Source organism: Caloenas nicobarica, chromosome 13 (assembly GCF_036013445.1).
Source record: "Caloenas nicobarica isolate bCalNic1 chromosome 13, bCalNic1.hap1, whole genome shotgun sequence".
Lineage (NCBI taxonomy): Eukaryota > Metazoa > Chordata > Aves > Columbiformes > Columbidae > Caloenas > Caloenas nicobarica.
Window position 1 is genome coordinate 285228 of NC_088257.1, and position 16397 is coordinate 301624.

The window sequence follows — 16397 nt, forward strand, 5'->3', positions numbered from 1 at the left end:
CTTAAATCAGCTTCAGGTTGGATGGTTATTGCCTTTTTGTGGATGTATTCCACACCCAACTTGCCATCCAGTAAAACTCGATAGCCCACTCCAGTGAGACGCTCAGCTCTCTGCAGTGTGTGTGAGCACACACACGATTGCCTGACAAGTTTAAGTCGTACCTCTGGTGACTGAATTGCACTCAGGCTAGTGACTTCGTGTCATGGTGTCCATGGTACAACAAATCTGTATCTAGTTGCACCAGGAAAAAGATTTATCTTGGACTCCTGTTTTGCCCTGTGTTAACAGTATGAGCATGGATGACCCTATACAAGATCCCATTTGTTAGCACTAACAAGACGGTGCTGTGCTGCAGGTCATCTGCATCCTGGAGATTTTCAGGAATTGCAGGCAAGCCTTTGAGTCCCCCCAGATTTTTCATCTGTGTTTCTGAGGTGCAGTAAAAATTCCATTGTTTAAAGGCTGCAGTTCAAATGTGGTGAATGTATCACATTGGGACCAGCCCCAAGCTGGGTGAATTGAAAGAACTGTGATGGTTTATAGCAGAGGGACTTGAAAAGGCATCGCTCGCTCTGTGGTAAGAGGAAAACACCCAGCCTTTCCAGGATGGTATATTTTAAAAATCCAGCAGCAGAGAAATACTTCAAGAAGTAGAACTGTATTTTTATGAGGCTGTTTTTAGCTCATGGACAAGAGTACTTGTGATTGACTAGTACTCGTACCCAGGCCGGGATCAGAGCCAGCTTCAGGTCTTGCTATGGCGCAGACTTTCCAGGTGTCCTTGGGCAAATCACTTAGCCTCATCTGCAGCCTGGCTGTCATAGAATTCCATTGCCTTGGAAGTGAAATGCTCTCACAAGTGAATTCTGGTAGGAATAAAGTGAGCAATTTAATTCCTCTGGTGATGGATTAATCTCAATGCAAACAGTGGAAAGAACTGCTGGTTTATTGCTGTGGGGACACTGGAGCGAGCAGTTCTGTCCACAGAACTTTTGTTATTCTAAGGAAAAAACCCGCAAAATTACTGAGGTAGAATGAACTGCAAAAATGGAGTTTGTTCCTCATTTGCTTCCTCAGTGTGCCAAGGAAATTAGAAGTTTTCCACTAAAACCAACTTGTCTTTTATCTTTATTTATCAGGGAAGGCTGGGGAAGGCTTGATGAAAATAGGATTTCTGAAAGAAGAGATTTGAAGGCTGAGTGCTACATATGGACAGATAAAGGGATTGAGGGGGCGGGGGGCTGAGTGAAGAGTCCTGAGGTTCAGGTGACATGGCCTGCAGGAGGGCTGGGAGTATCTGGAGGGGCGAATGTCGTGTGCTAGAACAGCACAAACTCCAGAGGGCTATAACGATATTGTAGGTTATGAGTAGATGTATACTTGCACTTTTTAGGTTTTCAGAAGATATTTTTAGATAGTTGGGATTTTGATCGCTTTCACTACAGTGTGGGCCTGCTGGTAGCAAAGGGGTGTGAAGGAGAGGAGTGGAGGGAGGTCCTGGCAGGGGAGGATGCTGTCGCGCTCCTTGGGCAGAGCCGCAGCCGGTGCTGCAGCCAGCTGTGCCTGCGCCGGGCGAGCTCCTGCCCGCTCCCCTTTGCCCTCTGAGCAGAGCTACAAGTCCCTGCTGAGCCCTGAGCTGGCCTGGCAGCTGTGGCATTACTGGGAAATCATCTTTCTCTGTAAGTAAGCCTCAGACTTGAGCCTTACTTAAGGTGGGCAGAGGGACGGGGGAGAGGAGAGATTAGGGGTGCAGCTTACTGGAAGCAGGGCCGGTGTTGGGTTTGTGAGTGTGCGGTGTGGTGAACAGGTAGGACTGCAATGCTGGAGATGCTTGCAGGAGCCCAGCTTCTGAGTGTGGGGTGTGAAGTGTCCTGGGCAGCTTCTCAGCATAGGTGCAGAGGTCTGTGTGCCATCAGAGCATACTGCCCAGCGCCCCCGGCACAGCGCCTGCCGCAGACAGCGGGTGCCGTCACAGACACCACCAGAGCAGTCGGACAGATGGCAGCTGTCCCTGGACTATGCAAATCATAGGTTTAAGCAAACCGGACAGTCCTGCGTTTTGCTGCAGAGTGAGGTGGTTTCTCTCTGCTGGCTCTGCAAGCCCAGTGTGGGACGGGGAAGGACTGGGGCATTGGCCTGGCTGCTCCCTCGGTGAGCTGCTCATTGACTGCGCTGTGGCTGGTTTTCCTCTGTGTGTGGCTCACCGTCTCGGCATGATCTCATCAGGCAGATCGGAGACAATCTGATTGTCCCTGGCGGGGTCAAAACCATAGAAGCCAATGGCAAGATGGTGATTCCTGGAGGAATTGATGTCCACACTCGCCTGCAGATGCCATACAAGGGGATGACAGCCGTGGATGATTTCTTCCAAGGGACGAAGGCAGCCCTGGCTGGTGGAACCACTATGATCAGTGAGTGCAGCAGGCTGGTCCTGTATGTGACAGCATGCAGTGCTCTTGGAACGTTGCCTAGTTATTTCTTTTTGCTTTTATCACTCTTCTTCGTTTTAAAGATCCATGACAATGTGCTCATCTTTTTTTGTGATCTCCGTCAGTGCGGTCTGGGGAGTGAGGAGCGGGATGAGTCTTTGGGATCCATAGTAATACCGAAGTGGTGGGACTGGAGATTTGCACAGGACCCATTGCCCCTGCAGATCCTGTGTTCTGCAGTCACTGGTGCCCCTGGGACCCTCAAAAAGGAAAAAATGGCATAACTTTTTTCCCTGTTAAATAAAAATAGGGTGGCATCATGCTCAGATGACTCTGAGCAGAGGAACAGAGCAATGTGCTGGCATCCTGCACTGCTCGGAAATAAACAGTGCTAACTAAAAAGGAAAGGGAATTCAGAGGTCCTTCCCTGGAGAAGGCCACGGTTGTGCACTGATCTGAGGTCCGGGTTTTACTGCTGTGCAGTGGTCACAGCTGTGTGCACTGCAGGTTTCTCAGGCTGCAGGAGCAACTGTTGGTCCTTCCAGTAAAGGACAGGGTTTCTATCCCTGCCTCTGCTGGTTCTCCTGTAGCAGGGCATGGGGATTACGTGGCAGGCAATAAAAGACGCATTAGTATCACGGTGTGGGAAGAGGCTGTGTGTTAATGGCATGGAAGTGGGGATGAGGCAGGACAAGGCCCTTCCGCTTTCAGCTGATCCCTCAGCAGCAGCCTGTGAAAGCCCCTGGTCCTGTGCCAAAGGCCATTAAGCAAAGGCTCCGTGCACTTCCCTGCCAATAAATGCACTTGGAGGAGCCCCGGCCCATTGTGGAGGGGATGGGGACCCCTTAGACTGGCCCTGAAGCTGCCGAGGAGCCGAGCGGGGACGGCAGGGAAGGCTGGCAGCGCGCAGGGCTGCGGGGGTGGCGGGACGGGGGCCCCTGCCCACCCTCATGTCCCCGCAGTGGACCATGTGGTGCCCGAGCCCGAGGCCAGCCTGGCCGAGGCGGTGGAGCGGTGGCGGGAGTGGGCGGACGGGAAGGCTTGCTGTGACTACGCGCTGCACGTGGACATCCCGCGCTGGAGCGACCGCGTCCGGCAGGAGCTGCGCACCCTGGTCCAGGAGAAAGGTTTGCTGCTCCCTCGCACGGGTGACCCGGCGGGAGGAGGACGGGGTGGCCGGGCTGTTGTCTGTCCTCTCGCTGTGAGTGCTGGGGGGATCCGTGCGGGCTGAGCTGAGCTGTGCCCTGCGGCAGGGACCCCTCTCACCCCTCTCCCGCTCACCACTCTCCTCTCCCTCTGCCCCAGGAGTCAACTCCTTCATGGTGTACATGGCCTACAAGGATTTGTACCAGATGTCGAACACCGAGGTGAGACCTTTCCCACCTCGGTGTGGGTGTGAGGGGGCACGGGCGGCCGTGCTGGGCGCAGGCGGCTCCTCGCTGCCCGGGTGGCGGGGAGGGTGTCCCAGCGCTGGCCGGGCTCCCACCTGCGGGGCAGCTGGCGGTCGGGCACGGAGATCACCGAGAGCAGCCGCCGTGGCCATCACGCCGCTGGCACAGCGGGGCTGGGCTCGGCGCCCGCACCAGGCACTGCCGCTGCCCTCGGCCCCGGGGCCGGGTGGCTGCCGGGGCTCTGCCTGCTCCACAACCGTTTTCTCTCATCTCTGTTTCAGCTCTACGAGATATTCAGCTGCCTGGCAGAGCTGGGTGCCATAGCTCAAGTTCATGCTGAAAATGGGGATATAATCGCACAGGTAACTACTGTTATGCGGGGATGGAAAGTCTGTCCCAGGCGGGTTTGATGTGGGACATTAGCAAAGTGACTCCAAAGCTGCATGGACGTCTTTTGCAAGGTGATGTATTTGCTGCTCAGCAGTAATATCAAATTTACCAAGATTTTCTGCTGTGAATATGTGGTGCTTAAGGAAATCTGAAATAGTGAATTAGCGATTATCTAAATGGAAGGGTGGACCATCGCGTACGGTATATTCACTCCAGCTGCAACTCTTTTTCAGTGTGGAGAGGCAGAGACCCTTGCCTCGCATGTAATCAGCTGAGAGAGTTAAAGTGTATTGAAAAGTGCCCTGGCAAGAGAAGAATTTTCTCCCTGCCGTAAGCAAGCGGGCAGCTAATGGAGCTGGATTTGCAAGGGAAGTGTCACAAGGGCTGTGGTTTGGTGTTCAAGTGGATAGGCTGTACTGGCCTGCTGTGTCGTCATTGGTGCTGGATGAGGGAAGGTCCAAATGTTTTGATTTTTATTAAGACAGAGAAGACATTACTCAGTTATGCTCTGCAACTACTTGTTTTTTTCTGTCATTCTTGGGAGTGTGAACTTAGAGGTCATTCTTCAAACATCCTCTCAGTCTACAAGAATCAGGTTTTTTTTTGACTTTTTAGAGCTGCAGTGCACAATTGGATGGCTCTTTTACGTGAAAACAAAGAGTGATCAGAGTAATTGTCTTGGCTAGAGTTTCTCTCTTCTTCAGCACCAGCCTAAACACAAAATGCCCCAAACTATTAGTTGGTAGCACTTCACAGCCCTGGGAATTGCTTCTTTCTGCCATGACTGACTGCAATGTCACAGGCTGGTGTGGGCCTCAGCGTTTTGTTAACACAGAGACGAGATGCTTGTGGTATCTGCTGGTGGTCATTCCCAGAAAGAAGGCAGAGGATTTGTCCTCTCCATTCCCCATTTCAGTCCATTTTACTTTTAGTGATCCTGGCCCCCGTGTGTTTCTCCAGAGTTGGGTCAACACAGGAGAGGAGGTTGCAGGGTAAGACATGTGAACAGGTACAGGATGTGAGCAGAGCTCCAGGCTTGAGACTCTGACATGCCGTAGGTGGTGGGAGAGCGCTTTGTAGTGGGCAAAGAGCAAGATGTGAGAACAGGATTGTCGAGTCTTTGCTTGGCACTTTCCCCGTGGCAGAGAAGGTGTCAGAGGAGGTAACAGGCAGCACTTACCTGCTGTGCAGCCTCATCCTTTGATATGCTCCTGCACCAGCTGTGAACACATCTGTTACGGTTGCTGGAGTCACACAGCCCTGATGCAGGTTGGTGGCATTATTTAATGCTCATACTATTCTCAGTGGTCTACAAGACACAATAAGAAGTGCATAAAAATGCTTGCTTACAGGAATTACTGCTGCTGTGCATCCACCTCATGGTCCACAGCACCTCTTGGAGAAACGTTCCCTGTTGTGCCACTGCTCGTGGCTTCTGTACATCAGGGGCAGGTGTTGAGTGGGAGGAGAGATGTTCATTGCCACAGGCAGCGACAGCACGTGGGCAAAGGTGTGAGAGTCCGAAAGAGTCCCCCCGAGTGCCTGGGTCAGGGCAGACCACGAGGTCCCCCTGTGTGTTTCCTTTGACCTCTGTCAAAGGGAGATGTTCGAAATGAGGAAATGCAGGAGGAATCTCTAGAGCACAGAGGGAAGACAGGCAGGCCAGTGCATGAGGTGCATGCACACATGCAATTATCCATGGTCCTTATTTATAACAGCAAAATACTTAGAATAATGTTAATACAGGAACCAACACTCCACACCACCAGCTTTTATAGAAATACAGGACAGGATTTAGCACTTGCTGATATCCAAATGACTAAAGAACAGCACTAGGGACCCAGGAGTAACCTTGAGAGGAGAATTTTTTATTGCCTTTAATGATTATTTTCACATTAGTTTCTACTCAGACTACTTGCTTTTCGGAAGAGGAGCCAGGGATGGCCTTGGAAAGGGGCTGTGAACATCAGGTGCTGTTCTTGGAGCTGGGGAGTTGTACCCTCTTTTCCTCCACACTGTGCTTGTTTCATCAAAGAGGTTTCAGTCCTGTTTCCCATCCACCCTCTTTCTCCCTCAGAGCCCTCGAGGATGCTGCAGCCTTTCACCGTGCATGGTGGCCCCGCAGGACAATGGCTGGTGGCAGTCCTGAGGGAAGGGCTTGATACAGGAGGGATCTGCTTTTCTGTGTGGTTGACAGTTTCACAGTGTTGTGACATCCCTCTGCCCTTTCAATATCCTAGGAACAAAGCAGGATGTTGGAGATGGGAATTACCGGCCCCGAGGGCCACGTGCTGAGCAGACCTGAGGAGGTAAGATGCTGAGGATGGTACCAGCCGTGCGGCACCGAGGAACAGGGGGCTTGGTGTGTGTGGTGGGGCCAAGCGAGCCCCAAGTGTGTGTACTTGTTCATCAGCTCAGGAAAGAGCGAGGTGCATGTTTGTGGCAAATATTTTTGGTCTTGCTCGAGTCTCCTAGCAGAGACAAGGGCTTCTGAGTGTCCCAGCAATTAATCAATGAACAAAAAGATCTGTATGGCTGTAGCAGCCTTTGGCGCTGGTTCGGGGACATTTGTCTTCTATAGGTGACTCCATGGGTATAAGAGGCCTGAGGAAAATCGAATGGCAAGTTTCAGTTCCTCTGAAAGTTCACTGTCCATGTCTGTGTGAGTGCAGACAGATTCCAGCCTCTTCCTGCTTAATCTCTGCTTAGGTTCTGAAGTGCATTTTGAAATCAGACAGGCAAAGCCATTGGTGGATGGAGTGGGAGGGATGGAGCGGGGGGGAATTTCCTGGTTACAAATCATTGTCAAGACACTAATTAGATTACTTCTAATTTTAGCTTGCAGGCTATTTTTCTGTTTGGTCCATTAATCTGAGTTGAGTCTAATTTTAGATATGTTTTCTTGAGATAGCTCCCTGCTGAGAGATGCTTTTAACTTTCCACAGTGTGTGAAAGAAGAAAACAATAGGAATTTGGTACAATAGCAAAGCTGAGCAGGGGAGCGCAGGACTTGGCAGTGCTGGGTGACAGTTGGACTTGATCTTAAAAGTCTTTTCCAACCTAAACGATTCTATGGTTTTATGGCTATGGTTTATTCTATGGTTTTATGGCTCGTAACAGCATGTATAGCCTAGTGTAAACCAGTGGTTATTCTCTTTGAAGTATGAGACTGTAAAGCATTTTCCTGTACATGGAAGAAACTCAGTGTCAAACACAGTAGATTAGGGTCCCTCTGTGTAAGCTGCCATTTATTTTTATTGCTCTAGACACATTGCCACTAGTTGGCAAGCTAACCCACAATTACGGGATGCTGTGGTTGTGCCAGGATTTGAGAACTGCCCTATTATCATAAGACAGCACTCTGATTCTTCTCCAAAGCTGATAAAACACTGTTGAGTGTTCGATCTTGAAATGCCATTAAAGCATAAGGCTACTGAGAACAGTGCAAGAAGGCTCTAGGTCTGTCCAGCCACACCCAGATCTCATTGCATTTGAAAATAAACAGCATCCCTCTTCTAGAACATACTCTACCTGGGAAAATGTGAAGTAGAGCACAAATGACCCTGCTACTCTCCATAAAGCCTGCGGGTTGATGGCAAAGCTTTGGGAGAGTGGTCCATAGCTCCTTGGGTCTGCCGTGTCCTGGAGAGGCCTCAGTGGGGGCTAAAGGTGTGCTCTTCTGTCAGGCGATGGTTTGGTAGGGCACGCTGGTAACCTGCTGTGAAGGGTATGTTTTCCTGTTTAAATTTCTGTTTAAAGAGTCTTTAAGCAGAAGAGAAAATCCTCTTTTCCCTGTGCAGCAAACAGGCTTGTGGCAGTGGGAATGGTGCGGGGCGTGGGGTGTCAGGGAGCAGGTGTGGTGGGGCGCAGGGGTGTCTGGGTGCGGGAGTGTCGGGGTGCAGGGGTGTCGGGGTGCTGAGCTCTGCTCCTGCCACCGGCAGAGCCTGGCCTGTGGCAGCGGCTGTGTTCCCTGCAGCTGGCAGTCCTGGCCTCCCTGGGGAGCCGGCTGATTGGTACATTGACTTTTTAAGGCTTCTGTTTTGAACTTTCTCATGCTGAAGCTTGAAGCCAAACTGTAGAGCAAACACTTGGAGAACCTCTGGGGTCGAGCTCAGGCTGAGCACAGGCTGATGTAATAGTCCAAAGATATTCCTCGTGCTGGAAATCCACCCTCTGCTGACGGCAGGACACTGGAGCTCGGGGCGGGTGTCAGCAGGCAGGACGAGCAGCAGCTGCACCGCAGCACAGCCGGACCCTGCAGCGAGCGGCCTGCCAGCGCACGGCTCGCTGCGCCCCAGCCGCGGGCAGGGACGCGTTTGGTTAAACCAAATGCAGCTGCAGCAGAGTGGTCTGAAGGGGAGACCCTTTTGCTGCCTGGTTAGCCCATGAGCCATGCTGGCAGGCGCGGGCAGCAGTCCTGGGCGTCGCTGCTGTTGGGAGAGCTGGAACCAGGCGGTGGAAAAACCAGGAGATGCGGCTCTGCACTGGCACCAAGCAGGGTCCGGGCAGCGCTCCCCTGCCCAGCGTCGTGTGGCTGGAGCCTGCGGACGGGCTGGGCCCTGGGAGACGGGAGCTTCTCCCATCAGGTCTCTCTGGTTAACCCACCCCGGGCAGTCAAGGGTAAGAGCAAGGGCACAGGTGTCAGCAGCAGCCGTGCTGTGCCGAGGGGAGCCGGGGCTCCTGCCCGCCCGGTGCTCCTCCACAGCCCCCCACCCTTCTCTCTTCCAGCTGGAAGCAGAAGCTGTGTTCCGGGCCATCACCATTGCCAGCCAGACCAACTGCCCTCTCTATGTAACTAAAGTGATGAGCAAAAGCGCTGCTGACCTCATCTCACAAGCCAGAAAAAAAGGTGAGTGGCAGTTGCTGCTGCGCACAGCCTCGCTGCTGCCGCTGGGATCCTGGACAGCTGGACGAAGTGATCCCTGTGTCCTCATGGCTGTTTTGCCCAGACCACCAATGTGCCTCGAGTGCAGCCCAGCGCTTCTCCTTCTGCTGGCGAGCAGCTGGTTCAGGCATTTCCCTGGCTTGTGAAGGGCACAGGGACACTGCAGCAGGCCACATGAAGCCACCTCCTGTTGTCACATCAGGTGACATCAACGTGTGAGTTGCAGGTAGGAGTAGGGCTTTAAACGGCAGTTTGTCTGAGGCTGTGAAGGACTCTCTGAGGAGACTCATCCAGTCCATGTGCAAGCGATTTGAGCTGCTGCGTATAGCTCTGTCCTCCCTGTGAAGTGCCGGCCCCACAAGGGTGCCTGGGTGGCTTTTCAGGTGGCTGGAGGCTCCATTTGTCACTGGTGGTGGAGCACAGGGACTCCCCATACGCACGTGTGCACGTCCACAGCCGTGTTCAGTGAGGCCCCGTAAAAAGGAGGCGGGGAGGAAATGTAGAAAATGCATCTGTAGAGCGGGTCTTGGTGGAGTTGTTAACTGTGGGCTGTAACGACGACTGTCTCCCAGAAGCACTTGCCCAGGCTATAAAGCATTTTTGGAAAGAAAAGTGCAATTTTTCAGTCCACATCCTAGTTTACCAGAATGATAAAGTCTGCAAAAAGCCCTTGGTCACCAGCTGCTGCCACCTCCCATGGCCTGTCCTGGAGTCCGGACCGGAACATGGGTGAGCAACAGGAGAGGGGGATGAGCCTGCCAGCTCTTTGGAGGCACGCGGTAACTGTTTACGAGGGATAAAGGAGGAAGAATGCACAGGGGTGAGGATGAAGGACAGTGAGAGGCTTGGCTGTTGGCCCGGCTGGGGTCTGCCTGCCCTGCTGCGGCTGTCACTTCACATCCAACCGCCTGTCCCTGCTGGGTGTGCCCGCGCTGCCGGGCGGCTCCGGGACGCGGCTGTCACTCTCGGGCTGGAAGTCAGCGGGATGATATGTCCCTGCTGCAGCGCGGGGACACCACTGCCTGCAGGAGGGGAACGGGGGCCTCGTGTCCCCGGAGCGTGGCCAGGGCGCTGGGAAGCAGCATCTGCCGGGTCTCCAGCGCCCCTGGTCTCTCTGGTGCCTCTGTGGGACACGGCTCTGTGGCTGTGCCCTGACGCCAGCAGCGTCTGTGCCCTCAAGCGAGAGGCAGCTGTGCTGGTGACAGGCAGGGCTCCTCCTGACACCAACGTGAGCCTCGCTGTCCCTTCTGCCCGCCCAGCACCTGAGGTCCGAGCAGGCAGGGGGAACAGCCAGACGTAGCTCTGGCTCTTGGCAGTGCTGCGGAACAGAGAACACCTCCAGGCCCCACCAAAGCAGCGTCCTTCCTGTCCCCCTTTCCAGGCAATGTGGTGTTTGGTGAGCCCATCACGGCCAGCCTCGGGACCGACGGCACGCACTACTGGAGCAAGAACTGGGCCAAGGCTGCGGCATTTGTGGTCTCTCCGCCTCTGAGCCCCGACCCAACAACCCCTGACTACATCAACTCCCTCCTGGCCAGGTGAGTGGCAGCTCTGCTGGGCGATGCTGCCGGCAGGAAGCGCGGACTCTGGCCTTGAGTAGGGAAGGAAGCGGTTAAGGAGAATCTGGGCAGCGTAGAAATTAGTCCGACCTGAACCACTTCACTGCAGGTGTTTAATGAGCTGACTGATGAGATGGCTTTGATTCAGAGCCGTGGTGTCTTATCCCCGAGAGTGGAGGGAGCACAGCGGAGGCACCATGAGCTTCACATCAGTCATGAGGAAAATACCAGGGCAAGTAGTCATGAACCATTTAAAATGCCTGAAGAAGGCAAAGAAATGAGGACCAGCTAACACAGACTTGTCAGCGAGAGCATTCACAGGGCTGAGAGGCTCTTGTGCAGGGTGGGGAACGGCTGCCGGGGCTGCGATGGGGCAGGAAAAGGTGCAGAGGTGACAGGTGTCACAAGCTGGCAGGGCCACCAGTGGAGCCCAAAGCAGAGGTTTTCTCATGGTGTGCAGGCTGGCAGAGCAGCCTCAGAGCGCGCGAGGCCTGTGAGGGCAGCCCGCACACACCTGGCAGGGATGGTGGATCGTTTGTTCACCCTGAAGGCAAGGGGGTGGGAAAGGGATTTCTGGAAAATAGAGAGCAGACAATAAAAGCACTTCAGCAATTTGCTTTGACCTTTCGCAGTTATTCTCCATCCTCTCACTGGCGAGGCACGCGCAGCAGCCAGGGACGCAGAGCTCACTGCGGGCCCTCTGCGCCACGTGTGACTCGCACACCCTCCCGCCCCGCGTTTGCACGTGGGGACTGGTCTGTGTTAGCCAGGGGGTGCAAATGGAAATGACCTTTGAGGTAATGCTGGAAACATCTCTGATGAGATGAGCTCAGCAAGAGGTGTCTCAGCAGAGGGATGTTAGGAAAACCTGGGTTGTGCTGGGGTGCAGGTACCATGGCTGGCCTAAGAGAGATGCTGCTGCATTTGGGGTCTGAATATGCAGCTCACTCTGGATTTTGCTGTGGTGAGCAAGCAAGGTGTGCCTCTGCTCACTCTGGTTGTGTGAAATAGGTGCAGGTCTTAGGGAGTTGCAGGGAAAAGTGAGCCCAGCTCCAGGACTGGCTTTCTAATCCTTCCCTTCCACTTCAAATTTGTCCCAGACCTCAAAGGAGAGGCAAGAATACTCTGAGTCCTTGCAGCCCACAGGTGTCTGTCCTGACACCTTCCTGTGCCGTTTTCTACGAGGCCTCAGCAGGAGGAGAGGCTGCGAGGCTCCGGCTGGGCTGATGGCTTGTTTTCTTCCACCAGGAGAAATCTGGTGGAGATTAGGGAGCATGTTGTGTCGTCAGGCTGGGCCTCTGGCTGTGTGGTCAGTCAGACATATGGCAGAAGTTATCAGAGGAAGACGGAGATTACCGGTGGATTAGGGCTGGTTCAGAGCCCTTGTGTCTGCGCCGTCCCGGGTCGGGGATCCTGGAGCTCCAGGGCACTTCCCCTGCATGGGCAGCGCTGGGAACTGGCCTGTGCTGGTCTCCTTCCCTTTACCTGGCAGCGGTGACTTTGCAGGTGCTGCCCCTCGGCTCCTTGGGCCCTGGCAGCAGCTGGTGGTTTCCAGGAGCCGTGGGCAGCTCCTGGCCCTGCCGGCAGCGCTGGCTCTGCCCGGTCCTGCCTCTGCCGTCCTTGTCAGGAGCGGGAGGGGTCAGGGCATCTCATCTGACTGGTGACCCTTTCTGGGCAGAGGGGTCTGGATAACAGCGTTGGGCAGCAGCTGCTGTAGAATGCTGCAGTGGCACTTTCCTGGGCCTCCTGGAGGGAGCTGCTCCTGGGGCCATCACTCCCTTCATCCCACTGCCAGATTTACATGTGGTGGTGGGCTGCGGCTGTCCCCCGGCCTCAGGAGCTGGTGGGACACAACAAAAGGGCTGTCAGGGACAGTCCTTGGCTGGAGAAGCCTCTTCATCCCCACGTGGCAGAAAGGCTGCTCTCCCAAGTAGATGTGAGATGTCTTTTCCCTTTGTGTTAGTGCAAATACTGGAGTCTCATACGGAAGGACACCTTTTGGCTCGATACAAAGGCCACGCTGTTCCCCGGCAGCCGAGCTGTTGACTCCTCTGGTGTGCAGGGTGCCATCCGTGCCCCGAGCGGGCAGCGCAGTGCGGCAGAGCCGCAGAGACTGGCTCCGCTGTGTTCTTCAGACTGAGGAGCCATAGAAATGGGTGCAGAGTAAACTAGAGCTGAGCCAGGGCTGCCCGTGTCCCTGCTCTTGTCTGACCACAGAATGACTGATGATGCTTTTGTTACCACCACCCCTCAGTGGTGACCTGCAGGTTTCGGGAAGTGCCCACTGCACATTCAGCACTGCGCAGAAAGCAATTGGAAAAGACAACTTCACGGCGATCCCAGAAGGGACCAATGGCATAGAGGAGCGAATGTCCATCATCTGGGACAAGGCGGTGGTAAGGTCGTGCAGGGCGAGGGCAGAGCGGGCAGGGTTGATGGGCACCTCGGACACCCGTGTTCTTGCCCCCGCAGAGCTGGGCACTCACCTGCACGTCTCCTCTCTGGTTTTGGGAGTCAAAACAAGACAGAGCAGTAGCAGCAGCTGTCAGGGGTTCAGGTGAACAGCCAGGAGCTGTGACTGTGCCCCTATTTTTGGGTCTGTCTGTGCCAACAGTGAGATCAGCCTCAGCCATCTGGGCCCAGCCAGCCCGTGGCTTGTGGGAGTGAGTCTGGTGCTTTCAGGGGCTCTTACTTTCCCTTTCCCCAAAAGAGCACTTATTTCTCTTTGTGTCTGAGCAGGCCACAGGGAAGATGGATGAAAATCAGTTTGTGGCTGTGACGAGCACTAATGCTGCAAAAATCTTCAACCTGTACCCACGGAAAGGGAGAATAGCAGTGGGCTCAGACAGCGATCTGGTTATATGGGATCCTGATGCAGTGAAGATCGTCACGGCAAAAACCCATCAATCTGTAAGCCCTCTGTTCGTCTGTGGGGATGCTGGAGGGCGGGGTGTGAGTAGCATTGTGTAAGGGCTCCCTGGCTGCTAGGAGCTCTGCCCTGCCCAGGAGGAGGGATGGAGTCTGGGCTCCGGGCAATGCCAGCTGTGGCTGGGCGTAGGATACCTGTGAGCCCTGGGCTCTGCATGAGGCTTTTCTCACTCTGCTGTGCTGCTCTTCTCCTGAGCCTGGCCTGTGCAGGGGTAAGGGCACACATTTCTCCTTATCTGGGTTCCTTTTCCAGGTAGCAGTTTTTCCTGGCTTTGCCCAGTGTACTTTGTTCATGCCTTACCTCAAGCCTAGGTCATGCCCTTCTCTGTTGTTGGAGTCCTTGCTCGCACCAAACCCTAAAGCAGCAGGTCCTGGTTCATGTTAGGAGCTCTGGTGGGTTCTTGGTGTGATGGACTAGTGAACTAAAAGAGGCCTCTGGGACAGGCAAGGCTGTTACCTTGTCCTCTCCCTGCACTGGTGACTTCAGGAGCAAGGTGTGGGGACTACACAGCCCTGAGCAGGCAGCGCTCATGTCCCTCCTGACCATCATCCCCTGGTTGCTGCAGGCGGCTGAATACAACATCTTTGAAGGGATGGAGCTACGTGGGGCCCCGCTGGTTGTCATATGCCAGGGCAAGATCACGCTGGAGGAAGGGAACCTGCACGTGACCCAGGGGACTGGACGCTTCCTGCCCAGCAGCCCTTTCCCTGACTATGTCTACAAGCGCATCAAAGCCAGGAGGAAGGTGAGCAGACAGGGATGCCAGGAGACAGACTTGGGACACCGTTAGCCCACATTGCCCTTTTCTCTAATAACTGTTTGGTTTTCTGCTTCTGTTCTCACTGAACCGTAACCCAAGGGGTAGCTAAGGCTGGGGTAGAGAGCATTGACCATGGTGATGGTGTGCCAGCGCTGGGGGCAAATGCTCCTCTGGGTCAGCAGCAGGTGATGCCTGCCCTCGTTGCTGTCCTGTTGCAGCAGGAGTCTGGAGAGGAGTGCTGAGTTATAAATGAGGAGACTGGGCAAAATGGCCTTGTCCTTCCCATCCCTGCAGCTGGAACATGCTGAGGGCTTCCCTCTTGCACCAGTTCTTCACTTGCTGCAGGGTGGGAGGGCAGGGACTCATTACACGGGCAGTGGGGCTGTGCCAACCTCAGCGCTGCGGGGAGGGCTCGGGCGTGTGAGACACAGGGACACGGGGCTGCCGGTGTGAACTGCTGCTGCGGTGGGACTGGGGACTCCCTGTGCTCCCTGGGAGCAGAGGAGTGTCACTGTCCTCTTCTCTCCTGTGACAGATGGCGGAGATGCACGCTGTGCCCCGGGGCATGTATGACGGACCTGTGTTTGACCTGACCACCACCCCCAAGGGGGGCACCCCTGCAGGCTCAACTAGGGGGTCCCCCACACGGCAGACACCCCCTGTCAGGAACCTCCACCAGTCTGGATTCAGCCTGTCAGGTGAGCACACGTGGCGGCTGGGCTGGGAGAGCACAGGGCCACTGGCCATGCTGGGCTGGGGGCAGCTGGGAGGTGGCCTGGGACAAGCTGAGCACGAGAGGTGCTCACCACTTTTGAGGTCCCTTCCAATCCCTAACTTTCTGTGATTCTGTGAGAGCAGAGCATGGCAGCGCGAGACCCTCTGTGTCCCTTGGAGGACAGGGCCAGAGCTGGCTCTGTACTCTCTGCACCTTGCAGTAGAAGCGAGGAGGACTTGGCTGTGGAGGTGCCAGCGCAGCATCAGACCCTGCTCTTGCTGCATGGGTCTGCTCACAGAGGAGCCTCTGCAGAGACGTTCAAGCTGCTGCTGCTCTCGCGGTTGTTCCTGGGGTGGGAGAGGAGCCAGCGGCTGCAGTCAGCCTTGGGAGGCCCTTCAGCGAGACCCCAGGCTGCCTGACTGCCCACTCCTGTGCTCTTAACTTCTTTTTCCCCCTTCTCTTGGTGGTTTCTTGTCCTCTCCCAGGTACCCAGATTGATGAAGGTGTTCGCTCAGCGAGCAAGCGCATCGTCGCACCCCCGGGAGGCCGCTCCAACATAACCTCCCTGAGTTAAATATCCCTGCGAGAAGGAAATAAAATCCCTGTTCAAGCAAAGGAAGAAATATGGTACATTGGTGTTTAAAAAGGAAAAGCAAATAAACCTGTTCTGAAGAAACCTGAAATAAGCCTCAAGCCTTATGTTTCACAAATGCTACTTGCTACCTAGCTTTAAAGATATTGCTTCATTTTGTTTTATGCATAGCCTTAAAAGTCTGTTGTTGTGGGTTCGGTTGTGTTTTTACTCTTCCTTTTTGTATGCATGCTGCTCAGACAGGTCGCTCGGGTCAGTGTGTTATTGGTGTCGAACGCATGTAGGATGCGGGAACAACCTGGTGTGGGCAAACCGGCCAGGCAGGCGAAGGGGCTGGTGTGGGACGGGGAGGGCAGGTTCATGGAGCTGGTGGGGCAGGTGGGTCTGTGTCGTGTTCATGTCCTTTGTCTCCACCCAACGCTTGTTGGTGTTTCACTATGAGGCCCATGGGGGAGCCCAGATCATCTCTAACAGCTGTCACAGTGCCTCATGTAAGGAGTTTTACTACTTTGTATACTTTATTAAAAAAAAAATGTTGTTCCTTCAAACAACTCGTGTTGCTGGTTGGCTTTTTTCTTCCCCAGGCTGCTGCTGGGCAGGAGTGCTGGGAAGCTGTGGGGAGCGGGGCTGCTGGAGGGGCTTTGGGGGTGTTTGGGCTGAGGAGCTGCAGGGACAGGCTGGCAGGTGGGACACATGCAGTGCTCGCTGCTGCAGGTGTCCGGGTATCGGTGCAGCTTTGCACAAGGA

General features: G+C 54.6%; 1 protein-coding gene across 2 annotated transcripts in view; it reads left to right on the forward strand.

The window, feature by feature from the left end:
- Positions 1 to 15744, forward strand: part of DPYSL3 (dihydropyrimidinase like 3) — a 32746-nt gene extending 17002 nt beyond the window's left edge. For both annotated transcript variants that reach the window (XM_065643746.1, XM_065643747.1), the window contains exons 3-14: positions 2227 to 2411; positions 3392 to 3556; positions 3735 to 3796; positions 4102 to 4182; positions 6451 to 6519; positions 8939 to 9059; positions 10477 to 10633; positions 12909 to 13050; positions 13394 to 13564; positions 14149 to 14328; positions 14879 to 15041; positions 15544 to 15744. In XM_065643746.1, coding sequence (XP_065499818.1) covers positions 2227 to 2411; positions 3392 to 3556; positions 3735 to 3796; positions 4102 to 4182; positions 6451 to 6519; positions 8939 to 9059; positions 10477 to 10633; positions 12909 to 13050; positions 13394 to 13564; positions 14149 to 14328; positions 14879 to 15041; positions 15544 to 15632 — 1585 coding nt within the window. In that variant the 3' untranslated portion in view covers positions 15633 to 15744. The remainder of the gene's footprint in view (positions 1 to 2226; positions 2412 to 3391; positions 3557 to 3734; positions 3797 to 4101; positions 4183 to 6450; positions 6520 to 8938; positions 9060 to 10476; positions 10634 to 12908; positions 13051 to 13393; positions 13565 to 14148; positions 14329 to 14878; positions 15042 to 15543) is intronic.
- The last annotated feature ends 653 nt before the right edge of the window (positions 15745 to 16397 follow it).